A 26,434-nucleotide genomic window follows, 5' to 3' on the forward strand; every position below is an offset into this window, starting at 1 on the left:
TGCTAACATTGCATTTGCTTTCCTAACTGCCAACTGAACCTGCATGTTAACCTTAAGAATCCTGAACTAGGAGTCCCAAGTCCCTTTGTCCATTCAGAAAATAAGTCTATGTGGGCAGCACAGTGGCACACAGTGGTTAGCACTGCTACCTCACAGCGCCTGAGACCCGGGTTCAATTCCCACCTCAGGTGACTGACTGTGTGGAGTTTGCACATTCTCCCCGTGTCTGCGTGGGTTTCCTCCGGGTGCTCTGGTTTCCTCCCACAGTCCAAAACATTTGCAGGTTAGGTGAATTGGCCATGCTAAATTGCCCATAGTGTTAGGTTAAGGGTTAAATGTAGGGGAATGGGTCTGGGTGGGTTGCGCTTCAGTGGGTCGGTGTGGACTTGTTGGGCTGAAGGGCCTGTTTCCACACTAAGTAATTTAATGTAATTCTATTCTTCCAAAGTGCATAACCTCTCACTTTCCCACATTGGGATACAATCTGCCATTTCTTTGCCCACTCTCCACACTGTCCAAGTCCTTCCGCAATACTATCTGTTGTGTCATCTGCAAATTTAGCAACAACGTCTCTTCATCCAGATTGCAGAACTCCCCTAGTTACCATCTTGAAAACGATCCCTTTTATCGCTGCTCTCTGCCTTCTGCCAGTCAGCCAATCCTCTATCCATGCCAGTAACTTCCCCCTAACAACATGAGCTCTTATCTTATTTAGCAGCCTCCTGTCACCTTGTCAAAGGCCTTCTGGAAATCCAAATGGATCATTGGCTCTCCTTTCTCTAACTTGATCATTACCTCCTCAAAGAATTCTAACAGTTTTGTCAGGCATGACCACCCCTTGCTGAAGCTGTGCTGACTTGGGTCTATTTTACCATGCACCTCCAAGTACTCCACAATCTGATCCTTAATGAACTCTAACTCTAACAATGAGTGAAATGCAACTTCAGGAGAGAGAAGGGAAACAAAAGGAAGAAAAAAAATAATTTTTATGCAATAAGTGGTGGAGACAGGTACAGTTACAACATTTAAAAAAAAACATTTGGACAGGTACACAAATAGGAAAGGTTTAAGGAGGATATGAACCAAATGGGACTAGTTTACATAGAACATAGAAGAATACAGCGCAGTACAGGCCCTTTGGCCCTCGATGTTGCGTCGATCCAAGCCCACCTAACCTATACTAACCCACTATCCTCCATATACCTATCCAATGCCCGCTTAAATGCCCATAAAGAGGGAGAGTCCACCACTGCTACTGGCAGGGCATTCCATGAACTTACGACTCGCTGAGTGAAGAACCTACCCCTAACTTCAGTCCTATATCTACCCCCCCTTAATTTAAAGCTATGCCCCCTTGTAATACCCGACTCCATACGCGGGAAAAGGTTCACACTGTCAACCCTATCTAACCCCCTAATCATCTTGTACACCTCTATCAAGTCACCCCTAAACCTTCTTTTCTCTAATGAAAACAGCCCCAAGTGTCTCAGTCTTTCCTCATACGATCTTCCTTCCATACCAGGCAACATCCTGGTAAACCTCCTCTGCACCCGTTCCAGCGCCTCCACATCCTTCCTATAGTATGGCGACCAAAACTGCACACAATACTCCAGATGTGGCCGCACCAGTCTTATACAACTGCATCATGACCTCAGGACTCCGGAACTCAATTCCTCTACCAATAAAAGCCAGTACGCCATATGCCTTCCTCACCGCACTATTTACCTGGGTGGCAACTTTCAGAGATCTGTGTACATGGACACCAAGATCCCTCTGCTCATCCACACTACCAAGTATCCGACCATTAGCCCAGTACCCCATCTTTTTGTTATTCTTCCCAAAGTGAATCACCTCACACTTAGCTACATTGAATTCCATTTGCCACCTTTCTGCCCAGCTCTGCAGCTTCTCTATATCCTGCTGTAACCTGCCACATCCTTCCTCACTGTCAACAACTCCTCCGACTTTCGTTTGGGATGCTTGGACAGCATGGGAGTATTGGACCGAGGGGTCTGGTTTCATGCTATATGACTATAATACAATGCATGAAATTCAGTTTCTCTTGCTATGAAGACTGGGGTCCATCATTGAGATCTGGCGCCACTGTGTGGTCAAAAATCTAAACTTGTGTCTGCACATTTCACAGTCTTCTTGCATTACAAGCTTCACAATGCTCATTTAGATATACATAGAATGGTGCATATTTCACAGAGATGGAGTAATGTAACTGCACTCAGATAGAGTACTAAGGCACAAAATGAGGACACTCCACGCAAACGGCTTCTGGTGGAACAATCCAAGTCATTCCTCTCCCCTACCCTCCTTTTTGTTCTCCTCCCAGTATTTATTTAATTCATGCCTGAAAGGAACTATTAAAGTATTCTTCCGAATAATATAGAAGCAAAATTAAAGGGTAACAGCCTTACAATGTCAGTTTTTATTTTTAAACACAAAATATTTCAAGACATAATTTAATTTTTGACATCTCCAATAGAGATGTTTTTGTTTCTTTACTTGTTCCATAACCATCCCCTTTTTGCCTTGCACTGTCCTTTAATTACTCCATTTTTCTACACCACACCCTTTCCATTTCCTTCTTTCCTGATAATTCTACGTATTCCCCCCCCCCCACTTCCTCCACTCCCCCTTTTGCTAAACTGGTCCTCAACTTGCTTCTAAACAGGTAATACTCTCACCTACTTCTAATGAGAGGTTTTCAACCCGAACCATATCTTTCTCCACATGGGATTAGGATATCATAGCAATTACAGTAACATGGCTCAGGGATGGACAGGACTGGCAGCTTAATGTTCCAGGATACAAACGCTAGAGGAAGGTTAGAAAGGGTGTCAAGAGGAGGGTGGGGGTGGGGGGGGGGTTTTGATAAGGGATAGCATTACGACAGCACTTCGGTTGAATATTCCTGGGAATACATCCAGAGATGTTATTTGGGTGCCTTGAGAGATAAGAAAGAGGTGGTCATCTTATTGGGATTGTATTATAGACCCCCTAATAGTCAGCAAGAAATTGAGAAACAAATCTGTAAGGAGATCTCAGCTATCTGTAAGAATAATAGGGTAGTTATGGTCGGGCTTTTTAACTTTCCAAACATAGACTGGGACTGCCATAGTGTTATGGGTTTAGATGGAGAGGAATATGTTAAGTGTGTACAAGAAAAGTTTCTGATTCAGTATGTGAAAGTACCTACTAGAAAAGGTGCAAAACTTGACCTACTTTTGGGAAATCAGGCAGGGTAGGTGACTGAGGTGTCAGTGGGGGAGCACTTTGGGGCCAGTGACCATAATTCTATTAGTTTAAAAGTAGTGATGGAAAAACATAGAACTTCAACTTTTAGATCCAGTCTAATTGGAAGTCCAATTTTGACAGTATTAGGAAAGAACTTTCAAAAATTGATTGGGGGCATATGTTCACAGGTAAAGGGACGGTGGGAAAATGGGAAGCCTTCAAAAATGAGATAACAAGAGTCCAGAGACAGTATATTCCTGTTAGGGTGAAAGGAAAGGCTGGTAAGGCGTAGGGAGCGCTGGATGACTACAGAAATTGAGGTTTTAAGAAAAAGAAGCAAGCATATGTCAGGTATAGACAGCAGAGATTGAGTGAATCCTTAGAAGGGTATAAAGACTGTAGAAGTATACTTAAGAGGGAAATCCGAGGGCAAAAAGGGGACATGAGATAGCTTTGACAAATAGGGTTAAGGAGAATCCAAATGCATTAAGGACAGAAGGGGAACTAGGAAGAGTAGAGGACCCCTCAAAGATCAGTAAGGCAGCCTGTGTGTGAAATGCAGGAGATGGGGGAGATAATAAATGAGTATTTTGCATCAGTGCTTACTGTGGAGCAGGACAAGAAAGATATAGAATGTGGGATAATAGATAATGACATCTTGAAAAATGTCCATATTACAGAGGTGGTGGTGCTGGATGTCTTAAAACACATAAAAGTGGATCAGGTGTACCCTAGAACTCTGTGGGAAGCTAGGGAAGTGAGGGTTGGGCCCCTTGCTGAGATATTTGTATCATCCATAGTGACAGGTGAGGTGCCAGAAGACTGAAGGTTGGCTAACGTGGTGCCACTATTTAAGAAAGGTGTTAAAGAAAAGCCAGGGAACTATCGACCCGATGAGTCTGACATTGGTGGAGGAAGAGTTGTTGGAGGGAATCCTGGGGGACAGGATTTACATGTAAATGGAAAGGTAAGGATGATTAGGGGTAGTCACCATGGCTTTGTGCGTGGGTACTCCCCACCACAAGGAAAAGACCTTGTCTATTTACCCTATCCATGCCCCTCTTGATTTTATAAACCTCGAAGTTCACCCCTCTGCCTCTGACACTCTAGGGAAACAGCCCTAGTCTGTTCAGCCTCTCCCTATAGCTCAAATCCTCCAAATCTGGCAACATCCTTGTAAATCTTTTCTGAACATCCTTCCTATAACAAGACGACCAGAATTGTACTCAGTATTTCAAAAGTTGCCTAACAAATGTCTTGTACAGTTGCATTATGACTTCCCAACTCCTATACTCAATGCATTGACCAATAAAGGAAAGCACACCAAATGCTTTCTTCTCTATCATATCTACCTGCAACTGCACTTTGAAGTAACTATGCACCCGCACTCCAAGACCTCTGTTCAGCAACACTTCCCAGGACCTTACCATTAAGTGTATAAGCCCTGCCCTGATTTGCCTTTCCAAAAAGCAGAACCTCCCATTTCTCTAAATTAAACTCCATCTTCCACTCCTTGGCCCATCTGATCAAGATCCCTTCGTACACTGAGGTAACCTTCTTTGCTTTCCACTACACCACTAATTTTGGTGTCATCTGCAAACATACTAGCCATATCTCCTATATACGCACTGAAACGTGACTCCAAACCCACAAATGTGGCTGACTTTTAACTGTCCTTTGAAATGACTTAGAAAGCCACTTAGCTTAAGGGTATTAAGGATGGGCAACAAATGGTCTTTCAAGAGACACCAACATCCCATAAAATAACAGAAAATCTTTCACTGCTGAGGTAGTAAAACCACTCCTGAAATCACTTCATGACCCAGAACCTCCCTATCTCTTGCGTCCTTGAGCCCTACAATCCTCCCTACTTTCAGCGAACTCGGCCCTTAATTCAAATTCCCTTCCTGAACACTCTGCCTCCCTTCCTTTTAACTTGCTTCTTAAAACCTCTCTCTTTGATAGACCTTTGGGTCATTTGTCCTACTATCACTTGTGACGGCTCCATGTAAAATATTACTTGATAACGCTTCCCTGCAGCTGGTTGGGGTGTTTTACTACATTCAAGGTGCTGCATAAATGCAAGCTGTTATTTTCTCAGCTCTCATGATCAATGAGTGTTAAAACACTACCATTCAGCTCCAGAACGTTTAGTTTCCAACATAAAGTACACTGCACATATTTGTCAGAATGAAATGTAGCCTCTCCGATCAGAGCTGAATGTCAGGCAGAGAGCTTATTAATATTTATATATGATTTTCAGGAGAGTAAGGAATACTTCATTCTAGATGCCTGTATGTCAATGTAAAGTGCGATTACTCCACAGTATTTTATTATACTCTGATAAGGAAGGTAAACAGATTGGTCACATCAAACCCCATACATTACCTCATCCCCTTTCAGGCCCTCACAGGAACGCAAGAAAAAAAAAGCCCCTTGCTCCAACATGCAACAGAACTGTAAATGATTGACAACTACATTTACCTAACCGCTCCCATATCCTTTGATTCCCAAGAGACCAAATATCTGTGTCCCAATATTTGGGACAATAATGAACTCTCAATTAATGCTTGTAATTAGATTCACTTTTTGACTCTGACACCACTAGCTCTCACCAAACTGGCTATGTTTGGGTCCACAGCAACAGTAACTACGTTGTAGAAAGTAATTCCCTGACTGACACTTTGGAATATCCTGACAAAGTGAAGGGCCACAAGGTTATGTTATTGAACTAGTAATCCAAAGACCTGGCAGTACGCACATTGAATTCTGTTAATTAAACACACCTAAAATTTTAGACAGGAATAGCATGAGTGACGGTGATTGTAGGGCTAGCCGACCTTTGTAAAAGTCCAGATGATTCACTGGCATCCATTCGGGAAGGAAGCCTGAATCATGACCTATAAGCATCAACATCAATGTGGCTAGCTTGGAACTGACCTTCTCAGCCACTATAGCAACTCACCACCACTTTCCCAAAACTAATCAAGATGGGCAATAAATGCACACTTCCCATAAATGAATAACAATCTACAAAAATCAAGCTCTTTATTGAGATGAAAAACATTTATGCTCTCTCCAGTTCAGATTTTCCAAAGTACAACTAATCGACTTCTACAATCCCTACAAATCTTAGAATAAAATTGGCAGGGAAGGACACTGAAATAAACAGCACCAAAGTGTAACACTTAGCTTGATTTGAGGAGAAAGGGATTGAGGAGCCCAGTTAGAAGGCAGTTAAAATGGGGAAGCAGAGTTCAGTTAAAGCAGTCAGGTTGGTGGGGCTTATTGCACTTTCCTTGTGCCTTAACCTCTGAGGTGCGTTGGCTAGATTTGGTGCTCAGAAGTAGGGTTTCAACCCACAAATTTCTGACCGAAGGTCAATAGCATTACTGGCTACATCTGATAGTGCTTCATGATAATGACAAGATGTTCTCTTTTAAAAGAGAACTTTAACATAATTACAGAAGTAATCCAGTTAGTGTTTTCATAAGTTTTTAGTTAGTACTTTGGTGCACAAAAGCAGGCAACGATTAATAATAAGCCTCAAAAAGAAACACAGTCTTACTTTTCATTGTTCCATCCTCTTCGTCCTCTCCACTGTTGATCACCATGGTCCCCATCTGAGAGTCCAGCGTCGAGCTGTCATGCTCAATCATTGTCCGTGCACCTTCACTCATCGTGCTGGCCGCTCTCATGGTCCCAGTGTCCTCTGCACTTGCTCGAACCATGGTGCCCGAGTCAACATCGTCCTCTTCCTGTGTCAAATATACAAAAAGCAGCTTGATATTGAAATCATAATTGTGTTATTGTCCAGACCAAACCCTTCAAAATTTTTTAGAAGATAGGAAATGATTAGGCTGTAGACTATTTTAAAGTTAAGTGCAAGGCATTGAATTCCAGATATTGGTCAAACTACTTGACGTTAAGTAAAACGCACTTTATTCATACACTATAGATAAAATATAACAAAATAAAGAAGAAATTGAAATAACCTATCACAAATTTTAACAGAATAATAAATTATTTAACAATTAAATAGTAACTGATCTAATACAGTAACATCCAATAAACTCACCCATGGAAAAGGCAAATTCAACAAAATAGATTGTCTCTCAGACAATTCTCCAGTCCAAGAGGAAAATAAAACAGGAGAAAACTGAGAAAAAAGAGTAGCAGGGAGCTTCAGGACCCCAGCAACAACTGAAAAACTAAAACCCTCGTTCTGAGAGAGCTTACCCGCCCATTCAGGCTGCTTCTATGGTTCCAACTTTAAAGAAAAAAAAACAAGGTCTCACAAACACAAGGCTCTGAGTAGACTGCTTGGCACCTCTCTCTCTCAACCTTACTTCATAAAAAAAAAACCCAGGACAAAATGCACCTCTTAAACTCACAGTATTGTCACAATTGCATTGTTAACCATATCTAAATTATTTATTTGGAGGCAGGTGGTGGGCATTAATCAGGGTTCCATATACAATGGCTCAAGGTGGACTCTTGTAGTCCAGTAGTAGTGTCCCTACCTCAGAGCCAGCAGGCTTGAGTTTTGTCTCACCTGCTTCAGGGGTGTGTGAATATATCTCTGTTGAAACTTTATTGCTGGAACAGCACAGCGGGTCAGGCAGCATCCAGGGAACAGGAGATTCGACGTTTCGGGCACAGGCCCTTCTTCAGGAATGAGCAGAGAGTGTTCAGCAGGAGAAGATAAAAGGTAGGGAGGAGGGACTTGGAGGAGGGGAGTTGGAAATGTGATAGGTGGAAAGAGGTCAAGGTGAGGGTGATAGGTCGGAGTAGGATGGAGGCGGAGAGGTCAAGAAGAAGACTGCAGGTCAGGAAGGCGGTGCCGGGCTGGAGGGATCCGGCTGAGACAAGGTGGGGGGAGGGGGGATGAAGAAACTGGTGAAGTCCAAGTTCATCCCCTGCGGTTGGAGGGTTCCCAGTCGGAAGATAAGACGCTCCTCCTCCGACCGTCGGGTTGTTGTGGTTTGGCGGTGGATGAGTCCAATGACCTGCATATCCTCGGTGGAGTGGGAGGGGGAGTTGAAATGCTGTGCCACAGGTTGGTTGGGTTGGTTCGTCCGGGTGGCCCAGAGGTGCTCTCTGAATCGCTCCGCAAGTAGGCGGCCTGTCTCCCCAATATAGAGGAGGCCACACCGGCTGCAGCGGATGCAGTAGATGATGTGGGTGGAGGTGCAGGTGAATCTGTGGCGGATATGGAAGTTTCCCTTGGGGCCTTGGAGAGAAGTGAGGGGGGAGGTGTGGGCGCAAGTGTTGCACCTCCTGCGGTTGCAAGGGAAGGTGCCGGGAGTGGTGGTTGGGTCGGTGGGGGGTGTGGATCTGACAAGGGAGTCGCGGAGGGAGTGGTCTCTACGGAAAGCTGATAGGGGAGGGGAGGGAAATATATCCTTGGTGCTGGGGTCTGTTTGGAGGTGGCGGAAATGGCGGCGGATGATGCGCTGTACATGGAGATTGGTGGGGTGGTAGGTGAGGACCAGTGGGGTCCTCACCTACCACCCCACCAATCTCCATGTACAGCGCATCATCCGCCGCCATTTCCGCCACCTCCAAACAGACCCCAGCACCAAGGATATATTTCCCTCCCCTCCCCTATCAGCTTTCCGTAGAGACCACTCCCTCCAAACAGACCCCAGCACCAAGGATATATTTCCCTCCCCTCCCCTATCAGCTTTCCGTAGAGACCACTCCCTCCGCGACTCCCTTGTCAGATCCACACCCCCCACCGACCCAACCACCACTCCCGGCACCTTCCCTTGCAACCGCAGGAGGTGCAACACTTGCGCCCACACCTCCCCCCTCACTTCTCTCCAAGGCCCCAAGGGAAACTTCCATATCCGCCACAGATTCACCTGCACCTCCACCCACATCATCTACTGCATCCGCTGCAGCCGGTGTGGCCTCCTCTATATTGGGGAGACAGGCCGCCTACTTGCGGAGCGATTCAGAGAGCACCTCTGGGCCACCCGGACGAACCAACCCAACCAACCTGTGGCACAGCATTTCAACTCCCCCTCCCACTCCACCGAGGATATGCAGGTCATTGGACTCATCCACCGCCAAACCACAACAACCCGACGGTCGGAGGAGGAGCGTCTTATCTTCCGACTGGGAACCCTCCAACCGCAGGGGATGAACTTGGACTTCACCAGTTTCTTCATCCCCCCTCCCCCCACCTTGTCTCAGCCGGATCCCTCCAGCCCGGCACCGCCTTCCTGACCTGCAGTCTTCTTCTTGACCTCTCCGCCTCCATCCTACTCCGACCTATCACCCTCACCTTGACCTCTTTCCACCTATCACATTTCCAACGCCCCTCCTCCAAGTCCCTCCTCCCTACCTTTTATCTTCTCCTGCTGAACACTCTCTGCTCATTCCTGAAGAAGGGCCTGTGCCCGAAACGTCGAATCTCCTGTTCCCTGGATGCTGCCTGACCCGCTGTGCTGTTCCAGCAATAAAGTTTCAACTTTGATCTCCAGCATCTGCAGACCTCACTTTCTCCTCGAATATATCTCTGAACAAGTTAATTATAAAATATCCACAGAGGGCCAGGTATTGAAAATTGTGGTGCGGTTAAGTTCAGAGACATATGCTTGTGATGTTTAATTCTGCAAATACATGTCAGACTCAACAAATATTGGTCTTTCATTCAGTAGCTATCTGGGCAACAGCATGAAACATCCTGACCATGAACTTAAGAGAACATAAACAGGAAAAACAATCAGACAATATTATATGTGTACACCATCCTAATGCTGAAGCCTTCTCAGACAGACAAAAAAATTCCTAACTAAATTCAATTTTGTTCGTTCTTAATAGTCTAAATGCGACTGGCCACAGTTGACTGCAAAGATTGGAGAAATTCAATGTATTCTCTTTATAGCAGTACAAGTCAAATGGAAATTTAATAAATTTTCAATATTTTGAGGGGAGAAAAGGGGACAATGATGTCAACTGGCAGTGGATTGGTGACCTGTGGGCACAGGATTAATCGGGAAAAAAAAGGAAAAACACGGGGATTTTTTTCAGAAAACATAAGCCATTTTGATCTGAAATATGCTACCTGAAAAAGTTGAGAAAGCAGATTCATTAGGAACTTTCTGAAGGCAATTGGCTAAATACTCAAAATGGAGAGAATGCAGAGGATTGAATTTAATTTGATAGCACTTTCAAAGAGCTAGCATAGGCATGATGGACCAATCAGCCCTCTTTTGTGCTGTATCAGTCTACAGTTCTTGAAAATGAATGTAGTTTTGTTGTAATATTGAATAATAATACATTAGGAAATAGAATTAAAGTTACGAGGAAAGTAAATTAATATCGATATCTAGCAATCAAAAGAAAATATTATTGTAACCCCTCCCCCCATAAAAATACCACCTAGATGAACCATCCAAGACTGCTTTTTTCATAACCATATATTCAATATCATGACCACAAATAAAAATTGTGGAAATGAACATTAAACTTTAATTCCTCATCACAACTTGATGTTCGATAGAGACATTAGCAAAGAAACAATAGTTTGAGTTAATAGGATCTAAGTCACATGCATTACCATTCACTACAAAATGCAAAGGCAAAACAATTTGTGAAATTAGTCTGAGCAGTTTGAACTGAAAGTTCAAACTCAGTAGACCACAGATGAGTGGTGTTGAAAATGATAAATATTACACTGGTGGGGAGGCAGCATTAATGGGGAACCTCTTTCTCTGGCTAAGTAAGTATTCTATGTCTGATGAAAGAGTACTAGATGCTGGCACATGGTATATAAAATGGAAAGCACTCATTCTCTAGCACTGCTATTTCACCTTGGCAAGTGAAGGTTCGCTCACACACACCACTGTCAATATGCATGCACACATTTGCACAAAACCAAATCCAAACACACCAAACAACAGCAATATTAATATACAGCTGAACTGCTGCATGGCAAAAATAATTTATTGTGCAAAGTGCTTCAAGATGATTTGACAATATAACAAAAACAATGCATTATCACACATATTTCTTGCACAACATTCCTTCCTTCAAAAACCAACATGCAACTTTCATTTTTAAAAGCACTGTAAAACTTCATGCAAAGCTTCACACAAGACAACCAACAGGCTATCCTCACCTCCATCTTATGCCTATTTTTACTCAGTAACACAAATTTTCTATACACTGGTCTCTAGACAAAAGAAGAATTACAAACTCATTAAGCAAAAGCAACCAGAATAACAGCTAACACAAATATGTCCACAAGAGAACAGTCTGGGTGATCTAGCCAGACCTTTAAGATTACATGTGGAGACCTGTCTTCAGTTCTGGGAGTCAAACTACATTATTGATCTGGAGGGGCAAAGTGTAAATCTGTTAGGAGCATTTTTTTTTTTGAGTACAGGATATCATGGAGCCCTCAAATCCAAGTGTTTAGGATGAAAGGATTTAATCAAATAGGTAGGGAGAAACCATTTACTTTGATGGGTTGGAGACAGGGTGTGGTTGGGGGTGCGACGGGGGAGGGGAGGAATAGCCTTACATTTGGAGCTGGCAGTAGAAGTCTGGAACTCTTCAATTTGCCTGAGTCTGGGGGGGTAGATTCGAGGCTGGGGGAATCCAACTGAAAATTTTGACATTGTGATCAATAGATTTTTGAGAGGCATGGGATAATAATGGACATGGAACCAGGCCAAGCAGAAATAGCTAAGATCATCAGCCATGATTAGAATAAATGGTGGAAGAGGATCAAGAGGCTAAGTGGTGTCTTCCTGTCTGAGACTGCTTCCTGGGTTATATTCTTCCTCCAGTTTAAAATGGAATTACTGCATAATAAGATATCTTTTGGCTCCTGGATACCGACGTTGTCCATTTCTGCAAATCTCCAAGGCTATTTGAGCAATATCAAGTATTGGGTAGGGCCGTCATTTACATTTAATGGGAGCTTGTATTCAAGACTAGACTCTGGATCAGGTTCTGAGGTTGCCTGACACCATGAACAGCCAAAGATAATTCAAACATAGTCAAGAGTAAATATTATAGTACTGGGAGACTGGATCTACTCAGGAGGAAACTTGGGCATCCAGCAAATATCTTATGCAACTCATTGATCACACTAGCTTCCAGCTAAGCAACACCTTAAAAACCCATCTTGCTTTCAAATCCTTCCATGACTTCATCTCTCAACCTCAAATCTTCTGCAACTCGATAATCCTCCAAAGATACCTGTACTACTCCAACTTTGGTCCCTGAGCATCCCCAAATTAAAATGCTCCACCACTGTTGGTTATGTTTCCAGATGCTAAAGCCCAAAATTCCAAAACTCAATTCTTAAAACACTATCTCCCTTTTCTTCAAGATGCTCCTTTTTTGGTCATCTATTCTGACATCTCCTTATGCGGTTCTGTGTTAACTTCCGCTTGAAACACTCAAAAGTGCTCATAGATCCTTTCCTGTTGTAGACATTATAGAAATTCAAAGGTGCTGTTTTGTCCATTACTACTAGCTAACTGGGGCATATCCTATGACAAACAGTGCTCACCATGGATTAATTATCAGATAGGAGGAGGGGTGGATATTCAACTCCTCAAGCTTGATCTAACATTCAAAGTAGACCATGGCTGATCACTTATCTATCTTGGTTCCAAGTACGATATTTCTTTGAAAAAGCAAGAAAAATATCACATTGGTGGATCCCACTGATGCTACAAGAGCCACCAAGTGATCCTTGCATTACAGTCTCATGATTTGTTGTACTATACCACTAACAAATGCCTGATTTGCTTTTAAAACTAACCATTAGTCCAACCCCCTCAAGTGCAAGATTAAAATTCTGGCATGTGGCTCAAACTCTCACCTTCTGACCAAAGGCAAGAGTACTACTCACTGAAACAAGCTGACCACTTTTAGTACAACTCGAGCAAAGATGAATCAATAGAAATCTGGCAGAGACTTACCGAGTTCTCCTCATCGTCCTGATCCAAGTCTCGCTGTTGCTCCTCTTGACGCTTGAGCTTAATTTCCATCATATCATTGATGAGATCCCGCAGTATTGACACAGGTTTGGCACTTTTAATGAAGGGATGCTGGAAGGTTAAAAAAAGATGCATTTGAAAAATTCTGACTGAAGAAAAACTTGCCCAGCCAATCAAATAAGAGTATGATGGTTTGGCACTTCAAAATGCAGCACATAAGGGAGTATTGCAAAGTTGGAGTGTGAATATTCTTTAACTATCATTCAACTATGAGTTTGGAAACTTCTAAATGTTACACAAGTCCATTAGGAATAGTCATTATAAACATAATTTAAACAGCACAGAAATAGGCCATTTGGCCCAAATGGTCTATGCTGTGTTTATGCTCTACAAAATCCTCCACATTATTTTGTCTTACCCCCTTCATGTATCCTTTTATTTCTTTCTCCATCATGCAGTTATCCAATTTCCCCTTAAATCTGTTATCTTCCTCCAATTAGTGCTCATCTCTCTCTCTATGGGAAAAGTAGTTGCTTCCGGATTCCTTATTGACTACACTCAACTCATGTGAAAACTTTGAAGTAGTAAGCAAATAAGAATTTTTGTAGACAAACAAAAAAAATAACAATTCTTTGGGCAGATACTTAGAAGGGAGAAGCTAGAACAACTGGGATGACTGGTAAAATTGAGGCTAGCAGAGCAAGAGGAAAATGAAGGAAGAGATTTTCCAACAGTTGCAGAAGCAGAATAGATGTAAAATATTAACCACTATCAAGGACCATGAAATTTGGAGAGGCATGATCAACAATATTATAAAACATAGTACCTGAAATAGTGACTGTGTTGTATTTGTGACCATTAGTGTTAGTCTCCCCAAGTGAAAGCTGCCTCTTAAACACTTTCATAACTTGAAACACCTTGAATAGGTCACTATTCAGCTTTACCTTTCCTCTAGAACCCCAAGTCCATATTTTTCCTAATATTGATGAGTCATCAGGCGCACTCATTAGTTTTAATGATTTTTAAGCACAAGTGCAAACATTTTTCATTAATATGTATTGTCAGTTATTAATATGCATTGTTAATCACTTATAATTTTACATGCAATGGTTTGTACTTGTTGGGCAGCAGTTGCTGAATACAAAACCAAAACATACAGGAGCAGAATGAGGCCACTGGGCCAAGCTAGACTGCTCCACCATTCGATCACAGCAGATACAATTCTCAATCCCATTCTCCTGTCTTCTCCCCGTAAACCTTGATCTCTTACTAAGCAGGAATCTCTGTTGTAGAATACATTGTGACTTGGCTTCACAGACTTCTGAGGAAAAGAGTTCCACAGATTCATCACCCTCTGGCTGAAGAAATTCCTCATCTGGGTTCCAAACAGTCATCCCTTCACTCTGAGGCTGTTCCCTCATCTCTCCTATGAGTGGAAACCATCTCCTTATCCACTATCTCGGCCTCTCAGTACTCTAAATTTCAATCAGTTCCACCCCCCTCAACCTTCTAAACTCTACTGAGTACAGGCCCAGATTCCTCTACCACTCCTCACATGACAAGCCGTTCATACCCAGACGTACTAAAAGTTACACAAATAACCAATATAAGATGATCACATTTGCTGGAAGCTTTGTATCTTCACATGCAGGACCTGTCCCCTGCAGCAAAAAAAATGTCCAGGCATTTCATCTTTTTAAAATTAAATAAAAAGATGGGAGACATTAGCTCCAATGCACACGCTCTATGGTAATGCCTCAACCAATCAGAATCAACTTACTTACCAACTAACATCCATTTCTCCTGAAGTATAAATTGCTGCTCTCTTTGAACTCTGGCACTCTTGCCTCTGTCCTGATGAGTGCAAGGTGAAAAGCTTTGATAACATGTCTCCTTTTTCAGCAATAAATTTACACTCGAAGAAAATAAAGACACAAACTTCTACAGAATTTTTCACAATCTCAGGACATCTCAAAATTATTCCAAAGTTTACAGTATGGTTTCCTCAGTTCTAACAACAAAGCTTCTGCCCAGCTGTTATTAGACTATCGAATAGACTCTCTAGCCTCCAATAATGCTGATTTTGCTAATGTTGATCTCTCTTTTACACCCTTTGCAATGTAATCTTTATGCCTGTCTAATCCTCTCTGAAGCTGTACATCCTCGCTTACTATGATCTGCCTGTACTGCTCGCAAACAAAGTTTTCACTGTACTTCGGTACACGTGACAATCAAAACGAGTTTAGAAATCAGCTGCTACTTCTCCACCCTACTCCCATAAATTACAACTGTCAAGAAACAACCATTTATCCTGTAAATGCACTTAATGTTGAAACTGCATTTCATCCCTGGTCCTACTGTCAGTGTAAGTGCAGCAGATGTCCCACAATCAAACAACTGAATTTTTCCACCAAGCAGAGTTCACTTGAAAATATCCCACTGACTCTGATAATTAGAATCTTGCTGCCTCAGTGCCCTGGCCCTTGGAAGACGAGCTGAACTCCTGTCAAGGGTAGGAAAAAGATAAGCTGTTCTCGACGTCTTTCACAACTTCAGTATGCCCCAAAGCGCTTTACAGTTAATGAAGGTCAGTGTTGAAATGTAGAAAATGCAGCAGTTGTTTTGCACACGGCAAAGTCCCACAAACTGCCAAACAATAACAACCAAATATTATGCTTTAATGATGTTTGAACATTTTTGTTTAGTTTCGGTGTTTCCAAATCCAGTTTTTAAGTTTGGTTTTAATCCTGGGTCTTCCCACCGCAGAACTCATCTGAGCTGAAGTGCCAATTCATTAACACCAGGAATGTGCAGTGACCCATATAATCAAAATGCACTTGAAATACTGGGAAAATGCACCTACACCATCTGGATACCTGAAACTCCAACTTGGGTCAATATTCCCTACTGTGCACAAGGTGTCAGATCAGGTTATCAATGGAAGATGTGCTTTTGTTGCCTTGTGAATCAATACTGAATAGCTAGTTCTGCAAGTTGCTTCGTAAAGTAATGACATTCTATGTCCCATCCATCACTAACCCTTACAAGCTAGCTGATTCATCGATAGAGATTGAGATGATGAATGGCAGAGTGGATTAATCTAAAGTGCTTGATTAGAATTCCAGCCAAGTTGGAGACACAGTGGGACCAAAATAAATCCATACAAGTCTCTCAATATCCAGAGAACAGGCAACACAGACGGACAGTTTTATAATGTGTGCTGTATTGTAAAAGCTCCAAAGAAACATGCAATTAACAACCTGCAGTTGTTTATAGCTAAGGCAATGATTTACTCTTCATGGAATGGTACTTTCAACACCTCCAGCGCAGTATTTGAGCAGCAAGTGACCAACCAACAGAATGTTATGACATATCGAGTAACTTGCCCAACATACAACAACTTCAACACAAACCACATCATTACAGGCCTAATTAAAACCATTACCTGCCTCCCATCCAGCACCTGGATCCAATCCCCATCACAAAAGCAACTTTTTAAAAAAAGCCTAGAATTGCATATAAATCAAATTCAGCATATTGAAAATACCCTCTATTCGACAGCTCCCAGGTGGAGCCAAATTAAACTGTTTGAATACACCTTGTTATCAGCATCAGATTCCATCATAATGCACGATACATTGGAGCTCTTTCAGAATGCCATATCCCTGCTCATAGGTACTTTGGCTCAGCACTTCGATTAACATAGCTCTCATGAGGCTCCCAGTGACACTCCCAAAAATCAATTTCAAGAATCATCAGGTTCCTCTGCAGCTCCATGTTGCAGTCTATTCTCCCAATCAGATCTTGCATGCCTCCAGCAAAGACCTACCAGTCATTTCCAGTCTTTCCTATTTCAACAATAACAGACTGTTTCTCAACATTGTGATACTATCCTGTGCAAAATTCCTCAGTTGAGCAAAGACTTCTATTATAACAAGCTTTCAATCGAACCAGCGAGTCCACTTTGATGCCTGCATTCCATGAATTAATATAAGCATGAGTCTACAACTTTCTGAATGAGCTCTACTGACCGAGCAACAGCTAACATGCTTGCTGTGAGAATGTTATTTTCAATTACAACGTACCTGCAGCAGCTGTGTGGCAGCAGCCCTTTGTTCTGGGTTTTTAACTAAACACTGCTTTACAAAATCTGTAAATTCATCCGTCCAGAGTTCTGGTTTCCGGAATGTTGGCGGTGGGTTTGTGGGAATCATGAAAATAGCCTGTAGAATAGGGGAAGAATATATATTCAGGTCACTTGCAAACATTTCATTAAATATGCAAAGCTGAGATTCGTTGAAGAAAAACGCCACTGTAGAAGATCTAAAGGTCAGCTCTCTGGTGTCACATCCAGTAACTAGCTACTTTAATGTGATATTTATAATTTATAAATTATTTGATAACACTTTGTGAAGATAATTTCTCATCAATTACAGCCTCGAGTGCTACAGAACATTGGCAGTGAACATTTCTAAAGATTCAAACTTAAAAAGTTTGTACATGTTCCAACTCTGGAAAGTAATGTGAACCCCTAACCAGAAGGCTTGGGGCATATGAAGTGCAACTCATGTAGATGTGAAGCTCGGTCTTTATTTACAGGCCAACATTCAAGAAGCTCAAAACCAAGCAAGACAAAAAGAGCCAACTTGATTGGAACCCCATCTACCACCTTAAACATTCACTCCCTCCAAAAGTGTTTAGTGTGTGCCACCTATAAGATACAACTCCCCGAGGCTCCCCTAATACAGCCTTCCAATCTCTGGCCTCCACTACTAAGAAAAGTAAGGGCAGCAGATACATGGGAGCACTACAGTCTGCAAGCTGTCCTCCAAGAGGTACATGATCCTGACTTGGGCTATAACACCATTCCTTAAGTATTGCTGGGTCAAAATCCTGGAACTCCTTCATTAAGGGCATTGCGGATCAACCGACAGGACATGAACTGCAGCAGTTCAAGACGACAGCTCACTACCACTTTCTCCAGGGTGATTACAGATGGGCAATAAATGGCAATGGCCACATTCCAAAAACAAATTTTAAAATGTGAAATGAAGAAAGTTCAGCAAACACACAGACACACACAGACACACACACACACACACACAAAGTGGTCAGCTATTGTAGCAAAAGCAAAAAATCTTTCTACAATCCAGCTTTTATCATAAGAGTTAGGAGCAGGAGGCCAATCAGTTCCTCAATCCAGCCCAGCCATTCAATAAGATGATGGTTTTTCAAATGATAGAATCCCTACAGTATGTAAATAGGCCATTTCGCCCATCAAGTCACACCAACTCCACCTAAGAGTATTCCACCCAGATCCACGTCTATTACCCTACTCCTATAACTCTGCATCCCCATGGCTAATCCACATAGCCTGTACATCCCTGGACACTACAAGGCAAATTCGCATGGCCAATCCACCTAAACTCCACATCTTTAGGCTGTAGGAGGAAACCGGAACACCCAGAGGAAACAAATGCAGACACTGGGAGAACATGCAAACTCCACTCAGACAGTTGCCTGAGACTGCAATTGAATCCGGGTCCCTGGTGCTGTGAGGCACAGTGCTAAGCCTGAACTATCCGAGGTCTCAAAGCTCCTTTTTTGTGCCAGCTCATAACCCTCAACTCCCTGATATTTCAAAACACTGTTTAACTCAATTTTAAATACTTTCAATGATTGAGCCTTCACAATTCTTTGGAGTAGAGAATTACAGGCATCCCTACCCTCAGATAAAATTCCTAACATTTCAGTTTTAAATGAATGTCCCCTTATTCTGAAACTATATCCCCTAGCTCAAGATTTGCCCAACAGTGGAAACATCTCAACAACACTCAGAATCCTGTACAATGTCCATCAGGATTGAATGTTGGGGACCCTTGGACAAAATGTTGAGCTGTTGTTTACTCTTTCAAAAAAGTGCTGTTTCTTTAGCACCTTTCACATCAGATATTCCAAATTCTTTATTACCAATTGGAATAATCTTGAACTTATGTAATGTAGGAAATCTGCTAGTCAATTTGCCCATTGCAAGACTTCTGATAGATTAACAACCAGAAAATTGTTTTGCTAGGTTGACTGAGGGATGAAAATGTGATGCCGAGACATCCAATCATCTCTGAATGGTGCCATGGCATCTTGAACATCCATCTTAGAGGGAAGATAGGATCTTAGTCTTAAGTGCAGGTGACAACTCAAGTAGTGCAACAATCCCTCTGTACTGCAGTGCAGTACCAGCCTAGATACTTGTGCTCTAGGGCTTAGAATGGGACTGAATATGCAACCTGTTAGTTCAGAAATATGAATGCTGCAGACTGAGCCACAGCTGACACCTCCTTTAACAGATGCAGACTCGCAACACACTTCCTGCACCTTTTATTACAACTTTTCTTGTTTCCTTTTCCATTCTAACAATGATAAGAGCACTCTGTTAGAATTACTAACCAGGTTGTAAACAAGAGCATTTAATTAATTAAAGATGTTCTCGTTTGTGCTCTCTGCAAATGTCAAAACATTATTTAGGGCAAAGAGGCCACATTGTAGCATTGCTTTCTACTGGCCCCAATGCCAGCTCAGTACTGCAAGTAAATCCAATCAGCCATGATCGTGTTAAACTGTGGAACAGGTTGGAGGAGCTGAATAGTATCCTTAACTTTGAAAGTCACATTACTTTCTTCCCACTTGGAGTGTGTTTTCGGACTACGTGTTGTGGAGAATGGTGTAAACTAAACAGTGTAGGATGGGACGTGAACACTTCAGTCATGACAGCAGCGCATATAGCTCTTAGGTATCCCAATGTGGCCGAATGCTTTGCCATTACTTGCCCGCATTGGATGAATGTCTGCATATGGCGGTTTTCCTTCAGCCATTTCTATTGCTGAAATCCCTAAAGACCAGATGTCTGCCACGCAGTTATACCCAATTTCTTGAATCACTTCAGGTGCCATCCAGAATGGAGTTCCAATCACCGTGTTCCTTTTGGCCATTGTATCCTGAATAAAGACAGATAATTTATTAAAGGGAATTTTCCCAAATGGTGTGTTACATCTGAGTTTAAAATCATAGAAGTTCACAACACAAGACAGGGCCATTTGACTCATTATATCCATTACATTCTCGATGAGTGGTTCAATTAGTCTCACTCGCCTGCTCTTTCCCATAAACATAAAAAACTCATTTCTAATTAAATATTCCATTTCCTATTGAAATGTACTATTCAATATGCTTCCACTGTGCAGAGATTTCCAGGTTATTGAAAATAAACTCTGTGCAGAACTGCTATAAGCAGATATACATTGCTGTCATTTTTGAAACAATGGATTGATTAATTATTTATTAAAAGGGCTGAATTTAATCCAAATTTCCAATAAATGCGCTAAGTGCAGACCTGGAGTTAAAGTAGAGACCAACAATTAGCTTCACACCCTAATGGGTAGAGAGGGTGGAAATAAGTCATAATAACATTGCCCAATTATTATTCAGAGATCTTTGTTAGGAAATGTAGTAGTGCAGGATGTTTAGGGCAGATTCGTAGAATTGCACAAAATTTACAGCACAGATACAGACTACTCAGTCTAACCAGCCTACATCAATGCTCATACTTAAGAGTCTTGACTCACTTCTCTTCTATTCATCATACTCTACTGTTACCTTCTGTTCATTTCTCACTGTGCATTGCTCTGGCTTCTAATGAAATGCATCTACACAAGTACTCCCCAAAAACAGAGTTCCACATCTTCTTTTGAATTTCCTGAATTCGTAGTGTTTATTGTGAGATTATATCCAAAGTCTGACAGCTTGACAACTGAAAATATTTATGCCACATCCACCCAAACAAACTAATCTCAATTTTAAAGATCGCTTGGTCCCTGACTGAAAATACTTGGGTTTAGCATCACCTTGTGGCCAAGTGGAGAATACAGACAGACAACACAAACAGCTCAAAAGAATTTGATATAGATGTGTGAGGTCTTGCATTTTGCAAAGACAAAGTTGCATAGTGAATGGTAGGACCTAAGGGGTCTAGTGAAAGACAGGGACCTTGGAATTCAGGTGCATGGTTCTCTGAAAGTGAAGTCACAGGCAGACAGGGCAGTAAAGGAGGCTTTTGGTACATTGGCCTCCATCAGTCAGGGCACTGAGTATAGAAGTTTGGAAGTTATGTTGCAGTTATACAGGATGTTGCTGAGGCTGCACTTGTCGAGTGCTGAGTTCAGTTTTGGTCACCTTGTTATCGGAAGGATATTATTAAACTGGAAAGACTGCAGAAGAAATTTTCAAGGATGTTGCCTGGACGCAATGGTCTGAGTTATAGGGAGAGGTTGGACAAGGTAGGACATTTTTCTTTATAGCGTTGGAGACTGAGGGGGCACCTTATAGAGGCGTATTGGATTATGAGGAGCATGGATAGAGTGAATGCACTCAGGATTGGGGAATCAAGGACTAGAAGACATCAGTTTAGGGTTAGAGGGGAAAGAATAAAACAGAACCTGAGGGGCAACTTTTTTTTTTTTACACAGAGGGTGATACGCATATGGAATGAGTTGCCAGCAGAAATGGTTGAGTCAGGTACATCAACATTCAAAAGGCATTTGGACAAATACATTGACAGGAAAGGATTAGAAGGATATGGACCAAATGCAGGGAAATGGGGTTAGCGTGGACAGTCATTTTGGTCGGCATGGACCAGTTTGGGCCAAAGGGCCTGTCTCTGTGCTGTAGGACTCTGACTCTAAATTAGACATTGTTCCAGAACATTAATAGATTGACACGATTCACAGATTGTGTTATTTCTTGTGAATTAACCGAATTGTTTCATGTAACTTGTTCATCAATGACCAAGAGCTCAGGTAACCAATGCCCGTTTGACAGTTACTGATTAGCAAAGATCCACGTTTGACTCCTTTGATTGGTTGAATTAACTGGCATGAGCTAGGTTTACCAAGTAATAAACTTACCTTTAACTGGGTAGGATCTTCATGAAAGAAAATCACTCAGGTTTGTTTTTGGAAGAGCAGTAGCATACAGACATGGTTGATTCATTCCAGTAGCATGGGGGAAATTATCTGTCTGCATGCACTCAGTAGGCTCACAAGAGTACATGGGAAGGAGATCATGTTTTCTGTGCAATCTAAGACTGTATACCCTTTCAAAAGATAGTCATTTGGGTGAGATACTGCTCTGTATTATATTCTGAAACCACATAATCAAAAAAGTCTAAACCATATCTACTTCACTTCCTAACATCGTCATCACTACATCATAGAACAATATCGTTGTCAATAGTCTCTCTAAATCAAGCACGATTGAATAATCTATAATAGATACAGACAATTGGCAAGGAAGCCCCCACCATTGAAGGTTTGTAAATCTAAAGACATCTGCCCCTCCCAAGTATGCTATACTTCCCACAATTTTCTAATTATTCATATATTATAGCACTTACTCTACACTGTACTAAAAGAGCCCACACCTGGGTTATGTTCTCAAGTCCTACTGTGGCACTCAAACCACTATCTCCTGGGAAAAATGATAATACCAATACCATGACAAGTACAGGAACAGCATGAGTTCACTAGACCCTTAGAGTCAGCTTGACCATTTAATAGCATCCAGTAATCCGCATCTCAATTCCACTTACCCACTTTTGTTCCAGATTCCCATGATAGCTTCATCGAATAATATGTAATCTATTCATCGTAGTCTTTTGATGGGGCCACAAACGTGTCTTATGGAAAGAGTTCCAGATTTCCAGAGTCTTGCTTAATTATTTACATTTTATTTTACTTCTTCATGACACCCCCAGAGATTTTCTGCATCTGCTTTATCAAAGTCTTCTAATGTTTTAACTACTTCAATGAGACTACCCTCAATTATCTATATTGAAGGGGATACAAACTTGTGTGAGTATTCTCATAACATAATCCCTAAAGTCTGCCTGGGTTGGATCTAATCTGTAAAACATTTACACCTAAATAGCTAGAGATTAGCTTATAAATATATAAAAACATCATGTTTTACTTTGCTTTTCTGAAGCTTCTAACTCATACTCTTAAGCTGCAATGGCCAGTGCTTTGGAAGAAATTACACCCTCTCATCAGCTACCAACCCTAGGTTCATCAGAAGCTCAAAGAATGTGCACTATAATGGCTCCATCTCCAGATCATGTTATCCTCAAACATGGGAACACAATTTATTCATACCCTCCAATTAATCCATCCTGGGGAGGGCAGTCCCTGCACCCTTTTAGGCATGAAAATGGTCTTGATTCTGGTCAATACTTCTTTAACTTTGGAGCTTTGCTACTTTACTGTCCTGGTAAGATAGACAAAGGAAAAACAAACTTGCCATGGGGAAATAACTTGCTAACAAAACTGTCACGTGCTGTTTTGTTACCTGGACTTGTACCATGCCTCAGTTCAGAGATTACTTACAGTAAGCTGACCAGCAACTCCAAAATCAGCCAGTTTGGCGTGGCCCTCATTGTTGAGTAAGATGTTTCCAGCTTTGATATCCCTGTGGATTTTTCTCATGAAGTGTAGATACTCCAGTCCTTTCAATGTGGACTGTAAAATTGTGGCGATCTCGTCCTCTGTTAACTGAACAACAAAAAAACAACAGTTTTACAGCATAGCCTTGGAAATATTTCAACAGATCAACTGTTTTTCATTGTTAGCCATGGTTCACTGGGTAACCGCAGCAAGTTTACTGCAGTATTTGCTATGTTACAACAATGATTACACTTCAAAATTACTTTACTACCTTTCAAATGCTTTGGTAAGTGCTACAGTTTTGATGAGTTCTATAAAAACAATTGTTTCCTTCTTTCAAAGTTCTTGATAAGATTTAGCTTCTAGATAATTCTCAAAAATCTACACAATAATCACATTTTATCCCACTGCAAGATGCATATCTACTGGCTTTCTCTCTGAATCTATCATCTGTGCTTCATCCTATTGAATCACCTTCATAGGTTCCCTGTACTCTACCCTCTCTCCCAATCTGTACTGTAAGCACACATCATCTTTATCAAAATACTTTCATTTATATCATAGGATGTTTTACAGCCAACAATGCATTTCTGAATTATAGTCACCACTGTAACATAGGAAAACACAATTTGCTCTGCTTTGATGGTTCTAATCAGTCATTACGTTTCCTCCAGAATTCCAAGACTACAATCTCGGGGCACTTCAGTGCAATGGTTGGAAAACAACACCCATACCTCCTTGAAGCTCTTGAATAGGACAAGGAGATGATAACACTTTGGTGCAGACATATTATTTCTGTTTTGCATTTAACCAACAGAAACCACCTTCTATATTTTCATCTTTGACCTAGCTTTACCTCAACATTTACTCATATCACCTTTTTGAAACTCTCACATTGCCGACATTCTTAAAACTGCTTACAAGAAGTTGCTTCCCCTTCTGTGGCAAATACTTCACTTAAATACTGAAGGCCATTCCAAGGTAGTTCTCGCTAGCCTCAGGCACTTAAGATCACAGTCATCCTGGTTACCTGTAACTTCTAAACACTCCATCGCAACAGTGTCTTTTTCTCTACTTTTAGGAGTACCACAGTCAATGATCCTCTCAGCTCTCGGCCTCTTTCAAACAGATACAAACTAATGAGATGAACTACGAGTGATCTGATCGAAGTTTTCAAAATATTAAGAGGAGACAACAGGGCAAATATGGAAAGACCATTTCCACTGGTTGGGGATTCTAGAATTAGGGAGCATAGTTTGAGAATTAAGGCCAGACCATTCAGGAGAGATTTTAGGAAGTACTTCTATACACAAAAGGGAGATGTTGTTTGGTACACTCTTCCACAAACAGCAGTGGAATCTGGATCAGTTGTTATTTTTAAATCGGAGATAAATAATTTGTTTGGCAAAGGCTATTCAAGGCAAATATATAGAGTCAGACCACAGATAAATCCTGATCTCCCAGAAGGATGGATCAGGATTGAGGGGCTAAATGGCTTACTCTTATTCCAATATTCTTAGAAAGCTTTCCTTTCTCCTCCCTGCATTTTACTTTTGAACTGAAAACATATTATGCTGTTTCATAGTGATGGAGATATACAGCACAGACTCTTTGCTCCAACTCTTCCATGCCGACCAGATATCTTAAATAAATGCAGTCCCATATGCCAGCATTTGGCCCATATGCAGTCCCATATCCCTCCAAACCCTTCCTATTTATATACCCATCCAGATGCCTTTTAAATGCTGTAATTGTCCCAGCCTCCACCACATCCTCTGGTAGCTCATTCCATACACATTTCCTCCATAAATTCAACATCTCTCAAGATGTAAAACCAGAACTCCTTTCGCTTTTCAGTTTTGTTCTCCTTCAACATCCTGAGACTGTTACAATACAGGCCCTTGATTTATCTCGCCTTTCCAATTCTGATGGTGGCTTTTGATTAGGCCTTTAACTACTTTTCTCATTTAAAAAATGAGCCATTAACTCATTTTAAAGGTTAAGTGACATTTTCTAAGAGTTTCCAACTCATATGGATTTAGGCTAAATTTCCATTATGCTGACAATTTGCCCTTAAATGCACACTGCTCTTGGGAACAACAGCACTAATCTACATCATCAAATGTGTTTTCTCTCAACCCTATACTATACAAAACTTTGTGGGTGGCACGGTGGTTAGCACTGCTGCCTCACAGCGCCAGAGACCCGGATTCAATACCTGCCTCAGGCGACTGACTGTGTGGAGTTTGCACGTTCTCCCAGTGTCTGCGTGGGTTTCCTCCGGGTGCTCCGGTTTCCTACCACAGTCCAAAGATGTGCAGGTCAGGTGAATTGGCCGTGCTAAATTGCCCATAGTGATAGGTAAGGGGTAAATGTAGGGGTATGGGTGGGTTGCGCTTTGGCGGGGTGGTGTGGACTTGTTGGGCCGAAGGGCCTGTTTCCACACTGTAAGTAATCTAATCTAATCTATACCAAAATAGTCTGACATTAGGGTAGAAGTGGAACAATAGATCACTTGGTGGCATAATCAAGGAGACAAAACTTCTCTGAAGAAGCCATGCCGTTCATAACTAAGTCAACAGTCCTGGCTTTCTAAATCCCTCCATGGTCTTGTGCAAATTACATGCAAGGTTACAAGGATAGGGCAGGGAAGCTCTTCAGAGGGTTGGTGTAAACTCAATGGACTGAATTGCTTACTTGCACACTAAGGATTCTTTGATTCCTTATGAT

At 41.7% G+C, this 26,434-nt stretch overlaps 1 protein-coding gene across 1 annotated transcript in view; it reads right to left on the minus strand.

Moving 5' to 3' along the window:
- LOC122548300 (serine/threonine-protein kinase 3/4) overlaps positions 1-26,434 on the minus strand; it is a 153,279-nt gene that overhangs the window by 76,628 nt on the left and 50,217 nt on the right. The window contains exons 5-9 of the mRNA XM_087994729.1: positions 23,648-23,812; positions 20,039-20,206; positions 17,300-17,437; positions 13,197-13,325; positions 6,815-7,004 (exon numbers count right to left, since the gene is read on the minus strand). Of these exons, the coding sequence (XP_087850855.1) occupies positions 6,815-7,004; positions 13,197-13,325; positions 17,300-17,437; positions 20,039-20,206; positions 23,648-23,812 (790 nt within the window). The remainder of the gene's footprint in view (positions 1-6,814; positions 7,005-13,196; positions 13,326-17,299; positions 17,438-20,038; positions 20,207-23,647; positions 23,813-26,434) is intronic.

The sequence above is a fragment of the Chiloscyllium plagiosum genome, unplaced genomic scaffold (assembly GCF_037043375.1).
Source record: "Chiloscyllium plagiosum isolate Xiang-an unplaced genomic scaffold, Cpla_swu_hap1 HiC_scaffold_15, whole genome shotgun sequence".
NCBI lineage: Eukaryota > Metazoa > Chordata > Chondrichthyes > Orectolobiformes > Hemiscylliidae > Chiloscyllium > Chiloscyllium plagiosum.